At 39.1% G+C, this 21524-nt stretch overlaps 1 protein-coding gene across 1 annotated transcript in view; it reads right to left on the bottom strand.

Annotated features, from left to right (window-relative positions):
- CBLB (Cbl proto-oncogene B) overlaps positions 1–21127 on the bottom strand; it is a 138348-nt gene extending 117221 nt beyond the window's left edge. Inside the window, exons 1-3 of the mRNA XM_054973564.1 lie at positions 20414–21127; positions 19632–19806; positions 2881–3131 (exon numbers count right to left, since the gene is read on the bottom strand). Of these exons, the coding sequence (XP_054829539.1) occupies positions 2881–3131; positions 19632–19799 (419 nt within the window). The 5' untranslated portion in view covers positions 19800–19806; positions 20414–21127. The remainder of the gene's footprint in view (positions 1–2880; positions 3132–19631; positions 19807–20413) is intronic.
- Positions 21128–21524: the final 397 nt, after the last annotated feature.

Genomic DNA, 21524 nt, shown 5'->3' with positions numbered 1-21524 from the left:
GCTTCATCCTGATCCTGTATTTCCCCAGAGCAAAGTCCCACCCAAAGCCAGCTGCTGACTTTGGGTGGGACTTTGCTCCAGGGAATTATAGGATGAAAAGAACCTTTTTAATTAAATACAGGCCCACTGAAATCAACAGAAAGACCACCACCCACACAGCCACAACATAACAGAGGATTTAAATGATCACAGCATACAACAGCAGTATACAAATACCTGGCAAAATGCCCATAATACAAATGATAAGGTGCACAGCATAAGGCAAGAGCGCACTGGTCTCATATTCTAAAAACTAAGAACATGCAACTGGGGATTTTGCTGAAATGAACACAAGGGAAAAAGATACTTTATATAAAACGTAAGCATGCACAAATGTCACAGCCTGGTAACAAGTACTGGTAGAGTATGTTACTAACATTTATCTCCTCTGAACTATTATTAAGTATTCAGAACTCCAGACGCAAAGATTATCCCACTTTTCCAGCTGGGGATACAAGAAAAAGGTACCCTAAACATATGATAAGGGACTGGAACGCTGCATATGTCTTCCAAATTTCTTCAATTGTGAACTGGCAAAAAAAAAAATCACACACACACTCCCCTCCACTGAAGGTAAGTATACTCTGTAGAAGTGAAGGGATATTGTCCATGAAATCCCATATGAAATTAAACTCACACCAGTACTAATGAAGGCACTGGGATATACAGTCATCTCTTTTGTTGACCATCACATACCCTACCTTAATTATATCTATACTATACTTTCAGGCTGCTATCTTACACACATTTATCTAAAGTAAGCCTACCAGACATCATGATATATCTTAAAGGATCGGACCCTAACTACAAGCAATCACATAAACAGAAACAGCAAATACAATTCCACTACAATACAGTGAAATAGTATTGTCAATTACTACACCATCTTCTTCATATGGTGAATCTTGAAATTTAGGCCTGGGGAAGGGATGAGACACAAGAACTGGAAAAGTGCCCAAGCAATGCCACTTCCTCATTCATTCATCTCTGCTACCCGAGTCTGAGCCTGATACTACTTTTCATTGTCTTCTCATTTTGGCTCTTCAAAGGCAGATTTCTAACAGATGTAGATTCCCTCCTCCTGGCAGCCGCCATATGCTCACCTTTCCCTATGTCCTCCTCTCCTTCATGCTCACTAAACAATTTACCTCTTATCTGCCCCCCCATCTTCATCTATACTTCTTAATTTACTTCATTTATATACTGCCTTTCTCCACAATGGGGACTCAATGAAGCTTCATTCGCCTTCCCTCCATATTATCCTCACAACAACCCTGAGAGATAGGTTAGACTGAGAATGTATGACTGGATCAAAGTCACTGAGCGAGCTTCTATCGCAGAGTTGTGATTCAAAACTGGATCTCCTGCATCCTACTCTGAAACTCTAACCACTACACTGCACTGGCTTGGGGGGGGGGGGCTGCTGTTGAACAATAGCAAGCAATGAAGCCTGAGTGAGTCATGCAATCATGCAGTTAAGTCTCAAGGTGGTTGCTTCTGGGCCTGGGCCAATGAGTCTACTCTGAAAAGCCAAAACATCCTTTAATCCTTGCATGTCCCAGGAGTTCTCATTTGAAAAAAAGTTCCTGTCTTTTCTATGGACAACCAGCATAAGCTGCTTCCCACTAAGCTGGTCTTCACTGTGACAACTTTCAGGCAACTGTGCCTTGTGCATGGGAGTGGAATGGATAAACATGTCCTGGGAGTCTGCAGAAGTGGCAGTCTTTGCTAAGAAGTCTTTGCTATTTTTTTCCTTATGGGTAAAACCATTATTTTGACATTCCTGATGAGAGGCATAAAATACTGACTAGTTACACTGGTGTCCACTCAGAATTAGTGTCAGCCATTTGTGGCTCAACAGTGTTATACCACTAAATGTTTTCTGATCTCCTTAAACCGTTTTTTTAGTTAGAAATTATCAAGCAAATCTTCCCACAGTGTAAGTTTCCATTTTCATCTTCCACCCACACTTACAAGCCACTGTCTGTTCTTAAAATAAAAAGGTTCTGTTCACCCGTGTATGCTATCTTTGCAAAGAAACTTCTTTATAATTATTTTCTTCTAGTTATTAATCTCATCAAGTGAATTCAGAAGAGTAGGCTTTTTGGAAAATAATTTCAAAACCTATCAAGTAACCAAAAGACTAGGTACACGTTGCTTTCTGGAAGGCTTTATCAATTTCCCTTCTCTACAGAGCCAGCAAAGATTGTTCCTCAGAGTGTTTGCTAATTTCCTCTTTGCCTCCCAAATGCTCTGTCAGTTTCACCTCCCCTTCTAGGAGGCGAAGAGGAAATAAACCCTCTGAGGAGCTATCTTTGCTGGCTCTGTAGAGAGGGGAAATTGACAGAGCGTTCTGATCTCTTTTAAAATTCAGCTTCCTGGCTAACACTGTGACTCACTTCACGTGAGCATCCTCATGTAATTCATTTCTTGTAGTTTAGCTCTAAGTCAGCAGAGTGCCAGACTAGGATTAGGGAGACCCAAGTTCAACCCTCCAAGAAGCTTGCTGGGTGATCATGACTCACATACTCTCTCCCAGCCTGACCTACCTCATATGGCTATTGTGAATATAAAATGGAGGTGGGGCAACCATGTATACCTTAAAAAGAGGACAGGAAAAAGGTAATTAAAGACTTATTACCCCTCACCCCCAATATCCAGCCTGATAAAGAGTTCTAGCAGAATTAAAAAGCTTGCTCACCGTTCTGTATTATTTTACCTGGTTCTAATAAAAATGATACTACACAGCTTTTTAATATTTCTTTCTAGTAAAATATAAAAAACACCAAAGCTGTGACTGAATCATTCAATCTAATTAGATATGAAATATTCTGTTCTTACCTGTCCTGTGATTGTTCCTCATACATCCGCTCTTTCCCCTCTTTAAAAAGTCTTATAGCCCGTTTTGATTTTTTCATCAGACTGTCAATGTAGATTTTAAAATACTCATTTTCACTGAGCTGTGCAAGTTTCTGGTTGTCATCATACTTGTTCAATATAAGTCGCAAATGTTGATAGGTGTCTGGTAAAATGTCAAGTATGTAAGGTGGGCTGTTTTTCAACTGAAGCTTAGGGTTCTGACAAAGTCTTACCTAGAAGCAAAGAACCATTGGCATAAAGATCACGTAAGAAAATTTTACTGCATACCAAAAGGACAGCTGGTAGAATCCTGTGCCATAAAATTATTGTACAACTACAATGTCACCAGTGATTCCATTCATAATAATTCAACAAATTGTATGAACTTCTTCACTTATTAGTCACATCAGAACACTGATTTTTCAAGAAGTGATCATCCTATTACATTAAAGTCTATCGTTTTAACTGAAGTACTAAGCATTACCTTGTCAACATAGCAAGGACTTTAATACCACAGATTGACATGTTATGAGAAAAGCAATGACAACAGTAATGTATTTAACTAGCAAACCAAAATCAGAAAATTATACTGAAGTTACCAATTATTTAACATGCAGAATATTGAAAGTGTAAGATAACTGAGTTATTATTAAGAGGAAGAATGCAAGTAGATGAAGGTTATCCGTGAAAGCAAAAATGAGTGACTTTATTACTCAGCAATTAAATAAATTTAGAAACTTAAGAAAACAGTGAAAAAAACCTTGAAGATACATGAGATAATTTACTGATTCTTTATGGAAAGATGAAGCAGAATGTGTTATGAAAACACAGAATTCTGTTCCTCTTTTAGAGACTTTTGAACAGTATTTGTAGGCCAGTAGAGTCATAAAGAGGTTACAGAATTATTTTGTGGTTACCATGGTTTACTATGCCTCAGTTATTGAAAAGGGTAACACTAATATTTTTTAAAAATGTGTAAAATGACTATCAGTGCAGCTGAAACTGATTTCATAATTACTTCTTCAATGAGTAAATGAATATATTCTTTTTTAAATCTAGGAGTGAAATTCCTGTAGAAGTGTTGCCCAGCCCCATTCATTGGAGAAATTTCTTTTAATGGATTGTTTTTAAAAGAAAAAGGGCTTTAAAAAGCATCTACAAAATAATTCCAGGGGAGTTAGCTGTGTTAAGTCTGTAGTAGCAAAATAGTAAAGATCCAGTGGCAGATGTAAGACTAACCAACTTTATTGTAGCATAAGCTTTCAAGAACCACAACTCTCTTCGTCAGATGTAGGGGGTGCGATTTGGGTTTCCAATTCAGCCAGGCAGCTGATCCAAGTGGGAGGGAATGCCCTTTCCCTGTCGCTTTGCAGGGACAGAGAAAGGAACATTTAAATGCCCTTTCCCTTTTGCTCCAAAGCTGTGGGGAAAGGGCATTCCCCTCTTAGATCAGCAGCTTGCCAAGTCGCTGATAGAAGCTTCGCAGCAGCACAGAAAGGGGCATTTAAACCCCAGGATCAGCTGTTTGGCGGGGAAATCCCTGCCAAGCAGCTGTTGGCGGGGGTTTAAATACCCCTTTCCAGGGCCAGGTAAGTGGGGTGGGGGGTGTTGGTGGGGGTTGAGGGGGCTGGAAGCTTCCCCCCTCACCTCAGTATGCTCCCAATCTTTACGGAGCATACTGAAGCAATTTAAATACTCGACTCCAAAGCAGTCTGCCACTTAGAGTTTCAGGTGTTCATGAAGCTTTTTACAGCTTCGAGAAAACCCAGAGCAGGAAAACTGAATTTTTTTTTTGGTGCACACCCCTAGTCAGATGCATCTGATGAACGGAGTTGCGGTTCTTGAAAGCTTATGCTACAATAAAGTTGGTTAGTTTTAAAGCTGCTACTGGACTCTTTACTATTTTACAAAATAATTGTGTATATCATAGGGCTCCTAAAATCAGGATGACCGAACACCACACAAATTTGCATTAAAATGGTCAATTATTACTAAAGCTTATTAATTCAACAAAATCTTCAGTAGGTAGTATAAAAACATGCTTCAGATGGAGGAAACATTTCACTATAACACCAATACCATATATAAAGTTTTACTATTTGATTCTGACTTATAAATGAGATTAAGTCTTCATGGCTATAAAGCTAGTGTTAAATGCTTTCCTGATTGCAACATGTACAAAAAAATCTTCAGCACTGTGCAGATGATTACCAAGGCCAAAGATGCTGTACCTGTACACTTATAAACAAGTTATACTGTGTTGTGTATTTGAGGGCAAGATTTATGCACTCTGTGCATATGAGCACACATGACACTGCCCACTCATGTCAGGGATGCAAGTGCCTACTGTTATACTTAGAAACAATCCTTGACCCAAGAGAGCATTGAAATCAATCTCTTAAACATATTCTACAAATCACTAACTTAATTCTAGATAGAAAGCACCAAAGTCATCAATTCAAAAACTTGAATGGACCAACACCGAAGTTCGCATCCTACCTAATAAGAACTGAATAACAACTCTTTATTTCTACAATATAGTCAACAGACTTCATAATTTACTATTTATTTATTTGTTTAGATTTGTATTCCGCCCTCCCTGCACCAGCAGGCTCAGAGCAGATCACATTTATGTGTATTAAAATTACAGCCACAGTTTAAAACATAATAAATACCATATAAAATATGGTGTCTCAGAAAACACTTGCTGTACTAAACTACGCAAGTTAGGCTCACTACAGTGGGTTATTCTTGCCCTTCTGGATTGTTATTAAATAAGAAATAATACAGACTGATACTGGTTTAAGCAACTACTTATTTTAGAGTTGATCAGGAATGAAATAGCAGTTATCAGAAATTACAGCTAGCCCAGAGCTTTTAAAATATAGAATATTCTTTCACCTCAAAAGAAGAACATGCACAATCAAAGATTTCCTGAATAAGATAGGAAATCTGAACACGCTTACACCCATAATATTTTTCTGCTATGTTTACCAATAGTAATAAAGCCAGGTTCTTAACAGGCTTCAAAGCAGCTTCATCATATAAAATTTCAGTCTAATTATTTTAGAAAGCTTATATACTGCTTCTCCAAGGAAGTTCATAAGAAAACAAAAGCAAAATGAGCCAATAAAAACAAGCCAGTCTAAAATAAACATCAAGCAGCAAAATTCATAAAACACCTCAAGCAGAACTTAAAATAGATTAAGAAAGAGATAGAACCCCTTGGTTAAAGACTGAGAAAAAAAATGTTTGGACTGGTGTTTAAAAGATAGTAAAGCAGGGTACCAAGGAAACCTCAAAGGGGAAGGCATTCTAAAAGGTGCCATCACTGAATAAGCCTTCTCTCTCTACAGGTAAGAGAGCAGGCCTTGGGAAAAGGGTCTTAACTGGCACACTAGACAATACAGGAGGGGGTGGTACTTCAAGCCCTCTAGCTCCAATCTGCTTGGAATGAGTCATTTCAATTGCACAAAAGCTAGAGGCAGAAGCCAAGAGCAAAATCCATAACTGACTTTTTCAAATTGCCTAGCAAAATGGGGTAATCTCTTTAGCCAGTCAGTGCCCTGTAATGGCATGTGAAGCTGGCATTCTGTAGTTGAAGGCAAGTCCACATTGTATGACCAGGAGCACATACTATCTTCTCTTGAGCTGGGTCAGATATGCCTAATTAGCTGGAACAGTTTGTCCCTGCCTATCTCTAACTTTAGAGACTTCAGTAACAGCACCTGGGCTGCAAAACTGTGGAGTCATTGTATCTGGAAATTTTGCTATCGTGGAGTATCCTGAAGAAATGGCAACAAATGGTCCCCAAGGAATTTTTGCTAGAGCAGGCAGGGAATCTCATTTTTCATTTATAAAGTACAACAATCGTCAAGTAACTTTTCAAAAACTATTTTCCATGCCTGATTTGTATGTCTAAACACGATTATTTTGAATTCATTTGAATGAGATAAAGTGCTAAAGAAATTCGCACAAACAAGATGACCATGTCAACTTTTTCAAATGTAAGTACCTAAATCTTTACAGCCAGATGTTTCATCTAATGTGTTAGTCCAGCAGTTTTTGTCTCAGTACGGCCCAATTAAAGCACCATGGAAAAAATAGATAGTACCCCCTGACTGTAGCGTGACATCAGAAACTGTGACTTTTGCCAAGACTGCTGTCTTGTTTTGTATTCTATGAGGAACTCTAACTATACTGTGAACACTTGAAAGCACCTCTTTAATGACAGAAAACTTCTGTTCATATTTTTACAGTGAAAGACTACTTCCCTTTCAGATCAGCCCACCTGTGTTTGGCCCTACAGAATATTTGATGTGGGGGAAAGCGTGGACTGCTGGACTTTTGATCTTATTTTGAGCTGTTGTTCCCAATGGCATCAGGAGGATCTGTGGATTCAGTTGAAGGAGTCCAAAAGCTGGTGCATCAACTGGAAGATGCTATGCCAACAATGCAAAATGAGTTAATACTGGTTTAAACTGTTTCTCATGGAACAGACTCAAAAGAGTAGCTGTTGGGGGCTGTCTATCTACAGAATGGGAATTATCTAGCGGTGTTCCACAGGTCGTAATCTTATCCCCCATGTTATTTAACCTCTATGTTAAAGCCTTTATGAGAACTCATTCTTAGCTATGGAATTGGATGCCATAAATAGGCAGATGACACCCAACTATATATCTCACTATCCAAATCACTGTAGGATGCAACAACAGCATTCAATTTAGATATCGCCCTTCAGGACAACTTAATGCCCACTCACGAGTGATTTACAAAGTATGTCATTACTATCCCCACAACAAAACACCCTGTGAGGTGGGTGGACCTGAGAGAGCTCCGGAGTTGTGACTAGCCCAAGGTCACGCAGCTGGCTTCACGTGGAGGAGTGGGGAATCAAACCTGGCTCTCCAGATTAGAGTCCCGCGCTCTTAACCACTACACCAAACTGTAGAGATCTTAAGCTTGCTGTCTGGCAGCTGTGGACAAATGGCTGAAAGCAAGCACACTAACCCAGACAAGGGGGAATTGAGGGGAAACAGCTACTGGTACACGTGCATTCTCTGTAGTGGCCCCCACTTTACGGAATGGTCTACCTGAGGTTAGGAAAGCTCCCACTCTCCTGGTCTTCTGCAAATGATGCAAAATGGAGTTATTTAAGAGAGCTTTTTACTCAGGAGGGCTGTATTATAAGGAAGTGGTCTCAAGTGATCCATCAATAAAGGGATAGGGAAACCATCAGTAAAGGGTTAAGAAGAGATCACAGATATTACTACTACTGCTATAAATATTGAGAGATAGATTTCACTACTATTGCTATAAGTATGATCCTACTGGATAGTTCTTGTGTTGTTTAGGAATTGCCTATGCTCTGTTTCAACATTTCTTCAGCTTTGTATTGGATTTCTGCTGGTTTTTAAATCTTTGTGAATTTGCATATATATACTCATTAAAAGTTTACTAAAATGTCTAATATTGACCGTACTGACTCATACTATGTAATCTGCCTTGAGTCTCAGTGAAAAAGGCAGACTATCAACAACGTAAATAAATAAATACATACAGGGGCTGTTGAAGTGTCAAGAGAAGTCTGTAGGGTGCTGATATATCAGCATCCATTGTCCTAAACTACTAGATTGCCCAGGGCAGTGTCCAACTCATACCCTCCAAAACTGCACAGCCATGCTTTACAGGAGTGATCTATCTCAGACCCCAACCCCAAAGTCCTCATTTGAAGTCCCCTAAATGGACTGCTGCCTACCAAGAAAACAAGAAGTTTCCAGAACACAGCTATGAGAGACAAAAAGCCTCATGGCTAATAAGAAGCACTCTGTCTAGAATACTGTTTGGAGGATAGGGGGAAATGTTATGGGCATACAGATGTTTGTTTCCTTGGTGTCAAAGAAAACAACTAATGGTGTAAAAATTAAAACCATGCCTCTTCTTCATCTCTAAGAAGTTAGGTAGCACCACGGTACTGTCCCTGACCAAGAAAAACAGAACAGTTCAGAAGCCAGGCTGAGAGCAGCTTTTTCTTTCTATGGTATACCTGCTTTGAGGATGTCTTGCTGCATCTTGAGGCTTCTGAAGGCCAACCTTATCCAGCCTTCCCTTCCACCTAAATCTTCAGGAGTCTGAAAGTTGAGAGGTCCACAAGTTTGTAACAGTCCTGTATTCTATTTTCATAGGTAGCTATGAAACTGCTTTGGAGGGGGGGGGGGGAGGGAACTGGACTAGAACTAGAAAGGCAAGAGGGTGGTAGGGAAGCAATTAGAATTTTAATATTCAGAGTGACTAACATGCATTAAACTTGCTTTCATGTTTGCAATATTTTTCTCGTTATTTGCACTGTATAGTGGTATGTGATTGATCTATCTGCTTCCCAGGGTGTTCTCTATGTAGGACTGTTTTTGAACTTAGAGGAGATTCATCCCTTATTTGCTTATGCATTGTCTTTTTATGCATCCTATATTATTTGCTGTAACAATATACATTTTCGGCATTTCTATATTCATGTCTTTTACAATTTATTCCGTGGTATCTGTGCTGGTCGATGACTAACAATAAAACTGACTGATTCTGTATTATGCAGTTTGCATTCAGTTATTATACAATAGAGCCTTCCAGTAAACCACTTAATTTGTACTGGTAATATTTCAGAATCTGTGTCTTCCTACTAGCAATCATGCATCTACTGGGGAGATAGTAACAGCAGCAGAAGCTTCCTGTTTAATGAGACCTATTTAACAACATGCTTTCCATTTATGTATCTAATATGCTCATAAAAGTTATACCAATTCACAGACTCATAGGGTTGGAAGGGATCTCCAGGGTCATCTAGTCCAACCCCCTGCACAATGCAGGAAATTCACCCCCCCCACACACACACACCATGATCCCTGCTCCATGTTCAGAAGATGCTCCGTGTTCAGAAGATCCGCCCAGTTGAGTCTTTTATGTTAGTTCTTGTTGAACTGGGAGGCTCCGGTTGTTTGTGTACAGCCATGTTCAGAAGATGGCGAAATACCTCCAGGATCCCTAGCCAAACTGAGCTGAACTTTAGAAAGAATAGTGCTTAGAAACAAAGGATGGGGGAAGGGCTTATTACTAATCTTGATATCTTTCTATTTTCTCTTACAGTCCAATGGCTTGGATCCAGTGATGCAAGAGGAAACAGACTTAGCGCAGCCCTGATCGCACAAGGTTTTGTGTAACCAACTAGCACTTTCTACCCATTATATTATTCTGCCCAATTTTTTTTTACACAAGATCTCAAGCAAGTAGGGTTTCAATATGTTTGGCTTAGTACAAGGAGCTACTTCAGTCTTTCTTTTCTTTTTTTGCATTTCCACTTATGTAAGAGTTCTGGTACAAATGGAAGCTTTGTGCTGGATCGAGCCCAATGTCTTCTCTCAAGTTTCTTTCGAATTTTTAATCCCTTCAAGGGAAAAGCCAATTCTCACTGAGGAACAACAATAACTTGTCTATGAACAAATCTAGCAATTCAGTTCAGGTAATAAATGGAATAGCCTTCACCAAAGTAGTAGTACATCAACAAGAAAAATGAATGGACTCAGGATAGTTTCAGTAAATGTGAATGGATTAAATTCCCCCTCCAAAAGATCAAGAACCTTTAATCAATTGAAGAAACTAAAAGCAGATGTTCTATGTATTCAGGAAACTCGTATCAAAAAAGACCAAGTATATTTGCTAAACTGTAAAAAAATTAGGCAAGGTTTTTATATCGTCATCGCAACTGAAGAAAAAAGGTGTAGCTATATATGTCAACAATCAAAGCTTGGAAATCCTTCAAGAACTAAACATGAGGCTTTAAAAATAAAAGTCTCCAATGGACAAACAGGGACACTCATCATTATATGTTCCAAACAATGGCCAAAATAAATTTTATGAGAGATATTTTCAGAAATTATTAGACTTTCAAGGAGGAGAGATTCTAATTTTTGGCGATATGGTGTCCTTGATTCAAGGTCTACAAGGTTGGGAGGGAATCTCCCAAAGTGTGTACATAATTATATGTCAACCATGGAACTGGAGGATGTATAGAGATTGATACATAAAAAAGAAAGATTAACCTTTTTTTTCCAAACAGGCATCAAACGTATTCCAGCATAGACATGTGCTGGATATCTAAAAGACTTCTGTCAAAGGTAGACAAAGCAGAAATTCTCCCAAGAACTATAACAGATCATAATCTGATAGAGATAATTTATTAAGGTGGAGATAAGAAAGAAAAAAGATGGAGACTGAACGGCATTTTATTGCTACAGGAGGATGTACTGAAAAAATGTAGGAAAGAATTGATAGATTTCAGAAAAAATACAACAAATATCCCTCAGAGGTATCTCTTAAGCACCACATTACTGAAGCAAGCAAAAAGTATACTCAGGTATTTTCATGGAAATCCAACTTAAAAAACAAAATAGTAAGCATCAAAATAATAGTAACAAAGCCCTACCTCAACAACTGATTCAAAAGATTACTTTAAAATATAATTACTATTAATCTCCAGGATAACTGAGTTTTCAGTTAAATCCTTTTCAGGAAGTATATATTCTGTTTGTTCCATGATACATTTCATTTCCTTTTCACAAATAAATTACTTGTGCATCATTCAGAAACATAGATATACTGCACTGCTAGTGTAATGTTTTGCCATGTAAATATTTTGTGTGTATTTTATTTCAGCTAATTAAGGTCAGTTTTTGAATGCAGGTTTACTGTGGAAAAAATGGCAGTCCTCTAAAGCAAGGAGGGGGCATGGATGGGTGACAGCAGTGTATTGTGATTGGATGGTAACTGCACCATAGGGGATGAAGTGAATCACAAGGTTTTTAGAAAGGGTTCTGAGGAAAACAGTTCAGTTAATCAGTGTATGTGTGTATGACAGGAGAAAGTTATTATGTTAATGAAGTGCTAAGGAGAAAAGTCTGTGTTTGACTTTGGGGACGAAGTCAACTTAAGCAGGAACTGAGGAAAATAAGTCTTCATGACAATCTTTGCATAAACATTTGAAATCTGTACCTGAAACCATCATGTTTATGAACTATTCTGAAACCAGTATGCTTATGAATTACTCTGAAATTATTACACATATGTACTCTATTTCTGGTTAACTAAAACTTCCATTTCATCTAGTATAACAGATCCCCTCTTACCTCACAGCCTCCCACATTTTGACCATTGTGTCATTCTACGATCTGTAACTAAGCCTTTCTAAACTGTATCAAACTGAAAGATAACTAAAGTGAAAGCTTTCGGAAGCCACAAAAATCTAAGTGAATGCTAATAAAGGCAATATAATATAAGGGGGCAAAACACGGTATAAATAGAAAAGAGCAAGAGTCTAGTAGCACCTATAAGACTAACAAAATTGTGGTAGGGTATGAGCTTTCGTGAGACACAACTCACTTCTTCCGATACCCATGACTTACAAAATCTCATACTTTACCATAAAATTTTGTTAGTCTTATAGGTGCTACTGGACTCTTGCTCTTTTCTACTGCTACAGACAGACTAACATGGCTACTCATCTTGATCTATCTCCAGTTGGTATAAGAGCAGTAATGAAAGCAAGCTACTGCATGGTGACAAAATGACTGTGGTTGCCATCCACAGTCAGCAAGCATCTGTCCATTATCTTCAAGGATAAATACCTGTATTCCAAGGTAATACATTTGGAAAGTTGAATTTAGCAGTGACTTCCTTCTATTATTTGAGGCTGATCACACAGCATACAAAAAGACTTGAGTACTGTATCAGAACGTCCCATAGAACATTAACTCTGATTAAAAAAACAGTACCAAGCATTTATTTTGAAGTGTATAGTTATAAAAAGAAAAGCTTTAAAGTTTTAATCTCATGTATGCATAGTTAAGTGTAAGTAGCATAACTAAACCAAGTACAGCTATATTCCACCAATAAAAGCAAACTTATCTTTGTGCACGGAATTGTACAGAAAGTCTTCATACAAGGACACAGAAAAGAAGCTTTCTTGCTCTTATCTCTTATCCACTTCAGCCCATTACATGAAGGACTAAGCATTTACAATGGAACTTCATCCTTATTACATAATAATAATAACAATAACAACAACAACAACATTTGGTTTATATACCGCCCTTCAGGACAACTTAATGCACACATATCAAAGAACAAGGAGGAGAAGTCCCAAACTCCAAGAACTAAGGAAATGGAGAATTTTAAATGCTGCAACTTTAAGAACTATTAGCCTATCGTAATGCAACATAGTTTAAGGTAAGTATAAAGTTAGGATTTAAAAGATTTTGTTTACACTTGTTTTTTCAAAATCTTTGCTCAGTCTGATGACTTTAAAGATCATGTGTACTCTATTAGACTTCCTTATATTCTGAATGCCCAAAGCCTGATCTCTGTTTCCATAGTACAACTAATTTGGTTCTGCTTTCTACAAAGCAGTAACAGGGAGGGGCAGCAGTTAAGCATATCACTAGAGTGCAAAAGATCATCCTTACAATAGGTAGCATGAGCAAAACTGGGGACCCAGCAACTAGGCAGAGCCTATACAGGGCAACACAGTGAACAGTGCTAAAATTGCTAGTCTCTTTCGCAGGGGATACTTTTCTAGATGAGTTCGTAGCAGTGGTCACTACCCAGAGGAAAATGGCATACCCACGAGTAAGAGAAAGGAATAAGAGAAAGGGGTGCTCGCCAGGCTGAGATCTGGGATGGCAGTGAGAGGTTTCCTAACATGTCCCACAAGATTTTAATGGCTTGAAGCTCAAAACAATTACTAACATAAATAAATCTATGTAAAAGAAAGCCCACTGAAGGTACTATCAATCATACTAACTGAAGCTCACAGCAATACAGAAAGATACAAAGAATGCTTACTCATAAGCAAAGCCAACTTAATTCCATGCTGTGTACTCCAACCATGCATAGCACTGCCTTAATCTGAACATTCATACTGTTAAAGCCAAGGATTGATGTCATTTTTTGAGAAAACAGAAAGTAATTTTTGGAACACATCTATAAATCTAATTATTTATTTTAGCTAGAAAAATCACCTTTTTGCCATTTATGAAGCATTGGCCTGAATACTGAATTTGTTAAATACATCCACTACAAGTATCGAATGCTCAGTTCTAAGAGCAAGTCATGGCATTCTGACACCATGACATCACCCTGCCTGGTATACTTTAATTTAATCTAGAAATAAAATGTGATTAACTAACAGAAGCTTAAATAGGATGCATTAAGACTCAAACCGAGGACACTTCTCCACTGAAAAGGAAAAAAGGTGTAGCCTTCAGTTTCTAAAGTTACCTATAAAGCAAGGACAATAACCATAAAAGAGTCACAAGACTGTTGAAGTCATGCAATGATAAATCATTCAAAATCATGAGATTAAGGTTCAAGTACCACCAGAAAGTCTTCTGCAGATTAAAGCCTTATATTTCTGACATAGGAAATCTCAGACGACTATTCATAAATTTGATGTGAATCAACATTATTTGCTTTTGAACTAAATGTTTCTTACTACTGACTAAATAATTTATTCCAAATGTTTACAGTGCTGAAGTTAGTAATGCAAATTTTGTCACAGTTAGTATGACATATGGAAGGGCAGGGCACAAACTGCTGCAGCATAGTAGTTAAATGGCTGGGCTTTGAATCAGCACTCTGGTTGTTTGACTATTACTGCAATGAACCCTGCAGGTGGCCTTGGGTAAGCCACTTCTCTCAGCCCCAGCTCCCCAGCTGTATTGTGGGGATAACAATAACACTAATTTGGTTCACTGCTCTGAATGTGGCACTAATGTGTCCAGAAAGGCAGTATATAAGCAAACCATTATTATTATTATTATTGTAAAATAAAGAAATATAAGCTCTCTTGTGGTTTAACTGAAAACTGACAGATATACAAGTCCTAAATCCATACCTACACACACAAAATGTGTGTCGGTATTATGAGAACATCTGTTAAGAGGTACATCCACATTGCAGCTTCTGGTGCTCCAGTTTACATAGTCTCAAGTTATATCTTCTCTATTATAATAGTGCTCAAGCCAAGTCAAGCTGTGCACTAGGCCACTGTTGTTCAATGTAAGGCCTAGAACTGATTATGTTCTGTTTCAGCAATTCCTCAACCCCATACTGGACCCTTGCTAATACTATATCTTTGTAAACTTATATTCTTTTACTCCATGACATAGTTTATGGAAAGGTTCTTGACACTGTATTCATTTATCCTATGACACTGTTTATGAAAATGTTCTTGATATTGTATGGAAATACCTGCCCTTGTCCTTGCCACTAATTGTACTAATCTCACACTATGTAATCCGCCTTGAGTCTCAGTGAGAAAAGCAGAATATAAATGACATAAAATAAATATCGCAGAGATAGGAGTTGAAGCAACACAGAACACTTCCATACAATTAATTTAGTTGAAAATTCACTGTTTAGTATAATGTATAATACTAAAATCAACAGCATAGCACACATACTAGGAGTACAACCAACTGCATAAAATTGGATTTACATCTGAGTAGATCTACTGAGGATTGCTACCTAAGATTCTACATGCCAAGCATAGTTGCACTACAGGGAACCTGCAAGGGGATCTTAATTTCCACTGTACTCCTTTCCCAATGATTCATACTTTCTATCCTCCTTACAGCCCCCATATCCCTGCTCCCACCTCTCCTTCCCACCCACCAATTTACCTTTTACTCCCCTCCCGTCTTCAGCTACATTTGTAATTATGTAATTTTTATTTTACTTCATTTATACCCCACCTTCTTCATTGGAGAACCAAAGCAGCTTACATCATTCTCTTCACCTCCAATTTTTCCTCACAACAACCCTGAGAGGTAAGTTAGGCTGAGAGTTTGTGACTGGCCCAAGGTCACCCAGCAAGCTTCCATGGCAGAGTGGGGTTTCAAGGGTGGGTCACCCAGATCCTATTTATTTAACAAAATTTGTACCTCATCTTTCCGCCCTCATAAGGGCCACCAGGGCAGCTAACAATTTAAAACATGTATCATAAAATCAAATTTTTAAATGATTAAAACCCACCAAATCAGTAACATATCATTAAATGTTATAACCAGAGCTACAAAACATACAAAGATATTTTAAAAAATTAAAACATTGAGCACGAAGGAGGGATCACTGAGGGAACACCAAACTAAACAAAAGTCTACCTCTGCTAATAGCAGCAGAAACAGACAAATTTCTCTGGGGAGAGAGTTTCAGAGTTTTGATCCTAGTCTGAAATTCCAACCAGTACACCATATCTGCCTTTTGTGGGGTGGCTGCTGTAAAATAGTAGCAGGCCTGGGCAAGTTGTGCATGTCACATGGCAGCAAGTTGCCCAGTAATTTCAGCCATGCCTGGCCCTGATAAACACTCTCTCAAAGGCAAAAGCAGCCCAGGAAAGAGCCCTTCCTTTATTGACAGAAATCAAAGCTTGAAGACTAATTATCATGCTGTGGACTGAGTTATGAGGGGTTTTTTTTGTGTGTCTGTTGTTGTTGTTGATTGTCTTGGTTGGTTTTCTTGTTTACTGTAAAAGAGAAAAGTTTGAAAAAAGCTTGAAAACTAGCAATACCCTGTGGTTGCCTAGCATACTCCACAATGGCCACTGGGATATCCTTTCTTAAAGGTACAGACACTGCTTTTACTATTTGTGGCGCTTTTAACACTCCAATGTATAAGTTTTTAAATTCTTCTGCAAACTGGGCCACGCAGAGAATTAATGATTTCACTATGCAACTATGTGAGCAAAAGTGGTACTAAAAGAAAGATTCAGTTTGTAATATTCTGACCAGGTTCATAGGCTAGTGTATTTCACCACTATCTTAGACTCCAGCCAGATATAATTAATTTTACCATACATTTATTTAGCAGCAACAGTGTGCTACACAAGCAGAATAAAGACATAATGAAAGGCTTTCCATTTAAATGATGTGATATTAGCAAAACTTACATGGATGTAAATATTCTGAAACCAACAAAGCATGGTTAAGATTGGTCTGATACAATAAAGTGGTAGGGAGAAGGAAGTGCTAGATTCAGGAACAAATGAAGAACAATTCATAATAGGCAATGAAAAAAGATTACTTTTTCATAGGGATGACTTAAGAAAAAGAAAGATGAGAAGGGAAACTGGATTTTTTTGGGGTCTTTAAATTGTTAACTACAATAGGTATTATTAGCCAGGTTCACATATGAGAAAGAATAAAAGGCCTAAAGTTGTTTTTAAACTCAACAGAAAACAACAATGAAGATATGGCAGCTTAAACAAGTTAAGAGACCTCTTCTGGGTAAAAAAATGAATATGGGGAAAATATCTGCCCTTATAATCAATCATTATGTGGTACAGCACTATCTCATAGTCTTGATGCTGAAGTACTTCAACGGACGTATGATTACGACCTTTGGGATTTAATATCTGGCTCCAAGCAAATCCACCCTCTATCTCATTAAGATAACCTCAAGAGCCCACCTGGATGATCTCCTAGTCATCTAAAAATGTAAGTTCTACTCTTTCTTCAGTTCTCAGTTTTATGGTTATTCTACCTTTCCTATAACTAAAAGGAAATTTTGCCATCATCTGTAACAAAAGGTTATCGTATTTATGGATAAAAAGATCCCATCATATTTAGAGAGAAAAAGACACAAGCACAGATTTACCCAGAATACAGTGGTAAATTTGAATAACTGCCACAGGACTGATAAAACCAATAATCATGGTTTCTCCAAATCCTCTCAAGTAGTCTATAAAAACAATTAGGGCCTGAATGAAAGAGACGCTCATTAACCACCAAGCAAGGAATCAAGTGGAAAACTTGCATATCTGACACGAAAATAGGTTCATGGGTTGCTCTGCTGCAGAGTAAGATTTAAGTCTAGTCGCACCTTTAAAACCAACAAGATTTTCAGGGTAGAAGCTTTCAAGAGGCAAAGTTTCATATACCATCTGAAGACAGAAGCTTTGACTCTCAAAAGCCAATACCTTGAAAATCTTGTTGGTCTTTAAGATGCTACTGGACCTGAATCCTTCATAACTCACAACACTTTAAAAATTTCTAAAGTTAAGGCTTCATATTTGTAAAAGGCCTAAACTAAACATTATTCAAATACTATTAAAACAGCAAAATCTATATTGCTATACAAAAAAATGTTACAGAAATGTTACATGCATGTTACAGAAATTCTAAAACAGGAGTTCCAGCCACTTACATGCACTAACATGCCTTAGATCAGGGCTCACCAGACTTTCATTGGCTCTGGGTGCTAGCCCAAACACTTAGGACCTAGCCTCCTGAATGTTTTGTATTTTAATGACTGGATCTTCTAATCCTAAACACCATTTCTTGTAATTTCATTAAACTTATAATAAAAGATTTGTAATACATAAAAATAGCAGTAACCCTAGTTGTCTTCACCACAAAAAACCCCTAACCTCTAACCCTAGCTTAACCCCCCCAATTTTTCATAATTCCATTATTGCTTTAAAATGCTTAGTTTTTATTAGAATATTGTACCATCAAACAATGAGGTGTTAAGAACTTCATGCACTGAGAATTGCAGAAGAAATGTGACGATACAATCATTGCTGAAAATACTAGGTGCCACAATGAAGTTTTTAAGTACTGTGGTGACTAGGCACCTGAGATTTGTTGACCTTTGTCTTACATTAGTATATACCCTACACAATTTAGATGAAAAGTACTTATAAAGCAAACATTAACAATTTGCTAAAACAATCAATGCAAGTTGTTGATTCAGTTTTGAAAGATCAAATACGCAGCTACTATGATTATTAAAATCAAAAAGAGTCCAGTAGCACCTTTAAGACTAACCAATTTTATTATAGCATAAGCTTTCGAGAATCAAGTTCTCAGTTTTGATCAGGCATCTGACGAAGAGAACTTGATTCTCGAAAGCTTATGCTATAATAAAATTGGTTAGTCTTAAAGGTGCTACTGGACTCTTTTTGATTTTGCTACTACAGACTAACACGGCTAACTCCTCTGGATCTATGATTATTAAAACACCGAACAGTCTGTTTAAACAGGCTGACATGCTCTCTTAGCAATATACTACATTTTTCTATAATGGGGAAAAAGATAAACTTGCATAAAGTTGCCAAGTGATTTTGGTATCCTGAAAGATCATCTGTAGTCCCATATAGCATCCTTTACCTGCAGGGTACATAACATTCCAAGAACTGCTGACCAAGAAATTACAAAATGTATTTTAAGAACATTTAAAATGAAAGCAAGACATAAAGTCTGTTAATTCATCTAAAAGAATCAGATGTTTTTTCCATTCCCTAACTTGCAGATTGAACCAAAGGCATACGATTAAGGTAAGAGTGCTTCACAGCTTGATAACCTTCACTGATGTTTCGTGTGTTAAAAAAAAGAAAAAGAACTGTGAAGTTAACCAGTGTGGAATCAAATGAACATTTAGGTACACAGGAAACAAACTGCTTGTTAGTTCTTAAACCTTCAAAATTTAAGAAAAAGTGTATTTTTCTTGAGCACTCGAAAGAAAACAGCCTAAAGCTCCATTATAGATATGGAGATTTGCAATGAACCTAAAAGTATGTGTTGTTTCCCAAAACAAGGTACAAAATTCCAATTACCCCACAGCTTTCTTTGCCCCACTATAAACACTTTCAAACTTCTCCCTCACAGAGAAACAACAGCCTACAAACTCACCACTTTATCCATTAACTTCCAGGTTTTTTCTACAGTCCTGCGATCCGCAGCTGCTTGCTTGGGAGGGCCAACTGCATCCTGAATTGCATCAATGAAGCCCAGAATACGTCCTTTGCGGGGGTTTCCTCCTCGGCCACCTGGGTTCCGGCCATTGAGGGAATTGGCCATCTGGGATCTTAATTTTATAAGATCGATAAGAGAAAGAGAGCAATGTGTAACATCTCAAAATACGTCTGTTCTCTTATTCGAACACACAGAGACAGAAATAAAGAAGCAGCGCCTTCATTTATTCACCAAAAGGCAAGACTCCAACAACGTTGGAAGCCCTTATTAACTTTTGATAATAAATCACAACAAAATACCATGGTAACCTTTAGTCAGAAGAAAATAATCTTGATTCAAAATCATTGGGCACAGTAATTTAACACATCTTTGGTGGAAAGACAGCCTATTTTTTACCCATCCACCCCCTTAATTTCCTCGTAAGAAATTTCAAGTCACCAGTGATCTTTATGCGTAGTAATACCCATTACACTCCCTTTCCCAGTGTCCAGGCACTGTCTGTTTCTATCATACGTTAGGCTCATGCTCTTACAAAGAAACAATGAATACGTCCACACACGTTCACAAGGGATCCAAATCCCTCAACAGAATTAAAGACAAAGACGCAAGCTAGTTAATCGCCACGTTACTAAACAAACGCCCCACCTGAGGAAAAAAGCACACCATTAAAAATGTTACACCGTTTACGCCTCGGATAAATATACATTCAAAATACGTACAAGTTAGCCACTATGTGCGCTGTTTGTATACAGGTATTCTTAATAGGCGTTTTTTTTAAAAAAAATGAAGGCAACGAAATCCAAAGAACAGGAACAAAAAAAAAGTTGGGAGGTTTGGGGTAGATCCAAGTCTACGAGAAGCTCGCAGGCAGCAGCAGGTCGTCCTTCCTCCTGTGGTCCGCGCTAGAGGAGCCGGAGGTGAGGCTCTCTCCGCCAGCGCCCCAGCCGAGCCTTCCCCCTCACTCTCCGTGTCCTTTCTCCTTCAGGGACACGCCATTCCTCCGCGGCGCCCGCGTTAAATCCCAGCAGTTTTCCTGGTTCCGGCAGCTCCCCAGGCGCTCGCTTTCTCCCGCATCGGCAGCCTTTGCCACCCACACGGCACTCTCCCTTTCTCTCCTCCGGCCCCGGGGGCGAGGACAGCAGAGCCAGACGCGATGGGACGCCGCTCCCCTGAGTCGTCACCGTCGCTGGGGCCGCACAAGGACACATGAGGAGCCCACTCGCCGCCGCGGGCCCGTCGCAGCCCGGCTGCCGCTTCCCCGCGTTCTCTCTGCTGCGCGGAGGCGAGGGGCGTGGAGGGGTGGCCCTCAGGGGGCGGAGCCTAGCCCCTCCGCGACCAAGCCCTGCCTTCTCCGCCGGCTCCCTCTCGCTCTTGCCTCCCCTCCGCCCTGAAGCACCCGGCGATACGCTGGTACTCCGCGCCGCGGCTGCGCACTACGAAGAACAAAGCTCGCGCTCTTCACCCCCGCTAACGGTACAAGGTTCAATCTCAAACGCGGGCGCGCGAGGAACGGGGGAGGGGGGGGGGGCTGCTGCGTGAACACGTGACGCATGCTGGACTAGACCGGCAGCGGCGGCTAAGGAACCGAAAGGGCAAGTTGGGGAGCGGGTCCCTTTTCCCTCCCGCCCCCAACTTTTAGAATTCGGGTGGGGGGAGTTTGTTGGTCCTCCAGTTCCCGACTGATAAGGTGACGGGCCAATAAGAGCGAGACTTCCGGCCGAGCACTTTTCTTCTCCCCCGACTGTGATTCATGAATCGGTCAGCGAGAGGTAAAGGAGAGAGGAGGCGAGCGTGCGGAATAGGAGGGATCGGACGGGAGGAAGGAGAAAG

The sequence above is a fragment of the Eublepharis macularius genome, chromosome 3 (assembly GCF_028583425.1).
Source record: "Eublepharis macularius isolate TG4126 chromosome 3, MPM_Emac_v1.0, whole genome shotgun sequence".
In the NCBI taxonomy this organism is placed as follows: Eukaryota; Metazoa; Chordata; class Lepidosauria; order Squamata; family Eublepharidae; genus Eublepharis; species Eublepharis macularius.
This window is presented reverse-complemented; position numbering and strand designations above follow the sequence as displayed.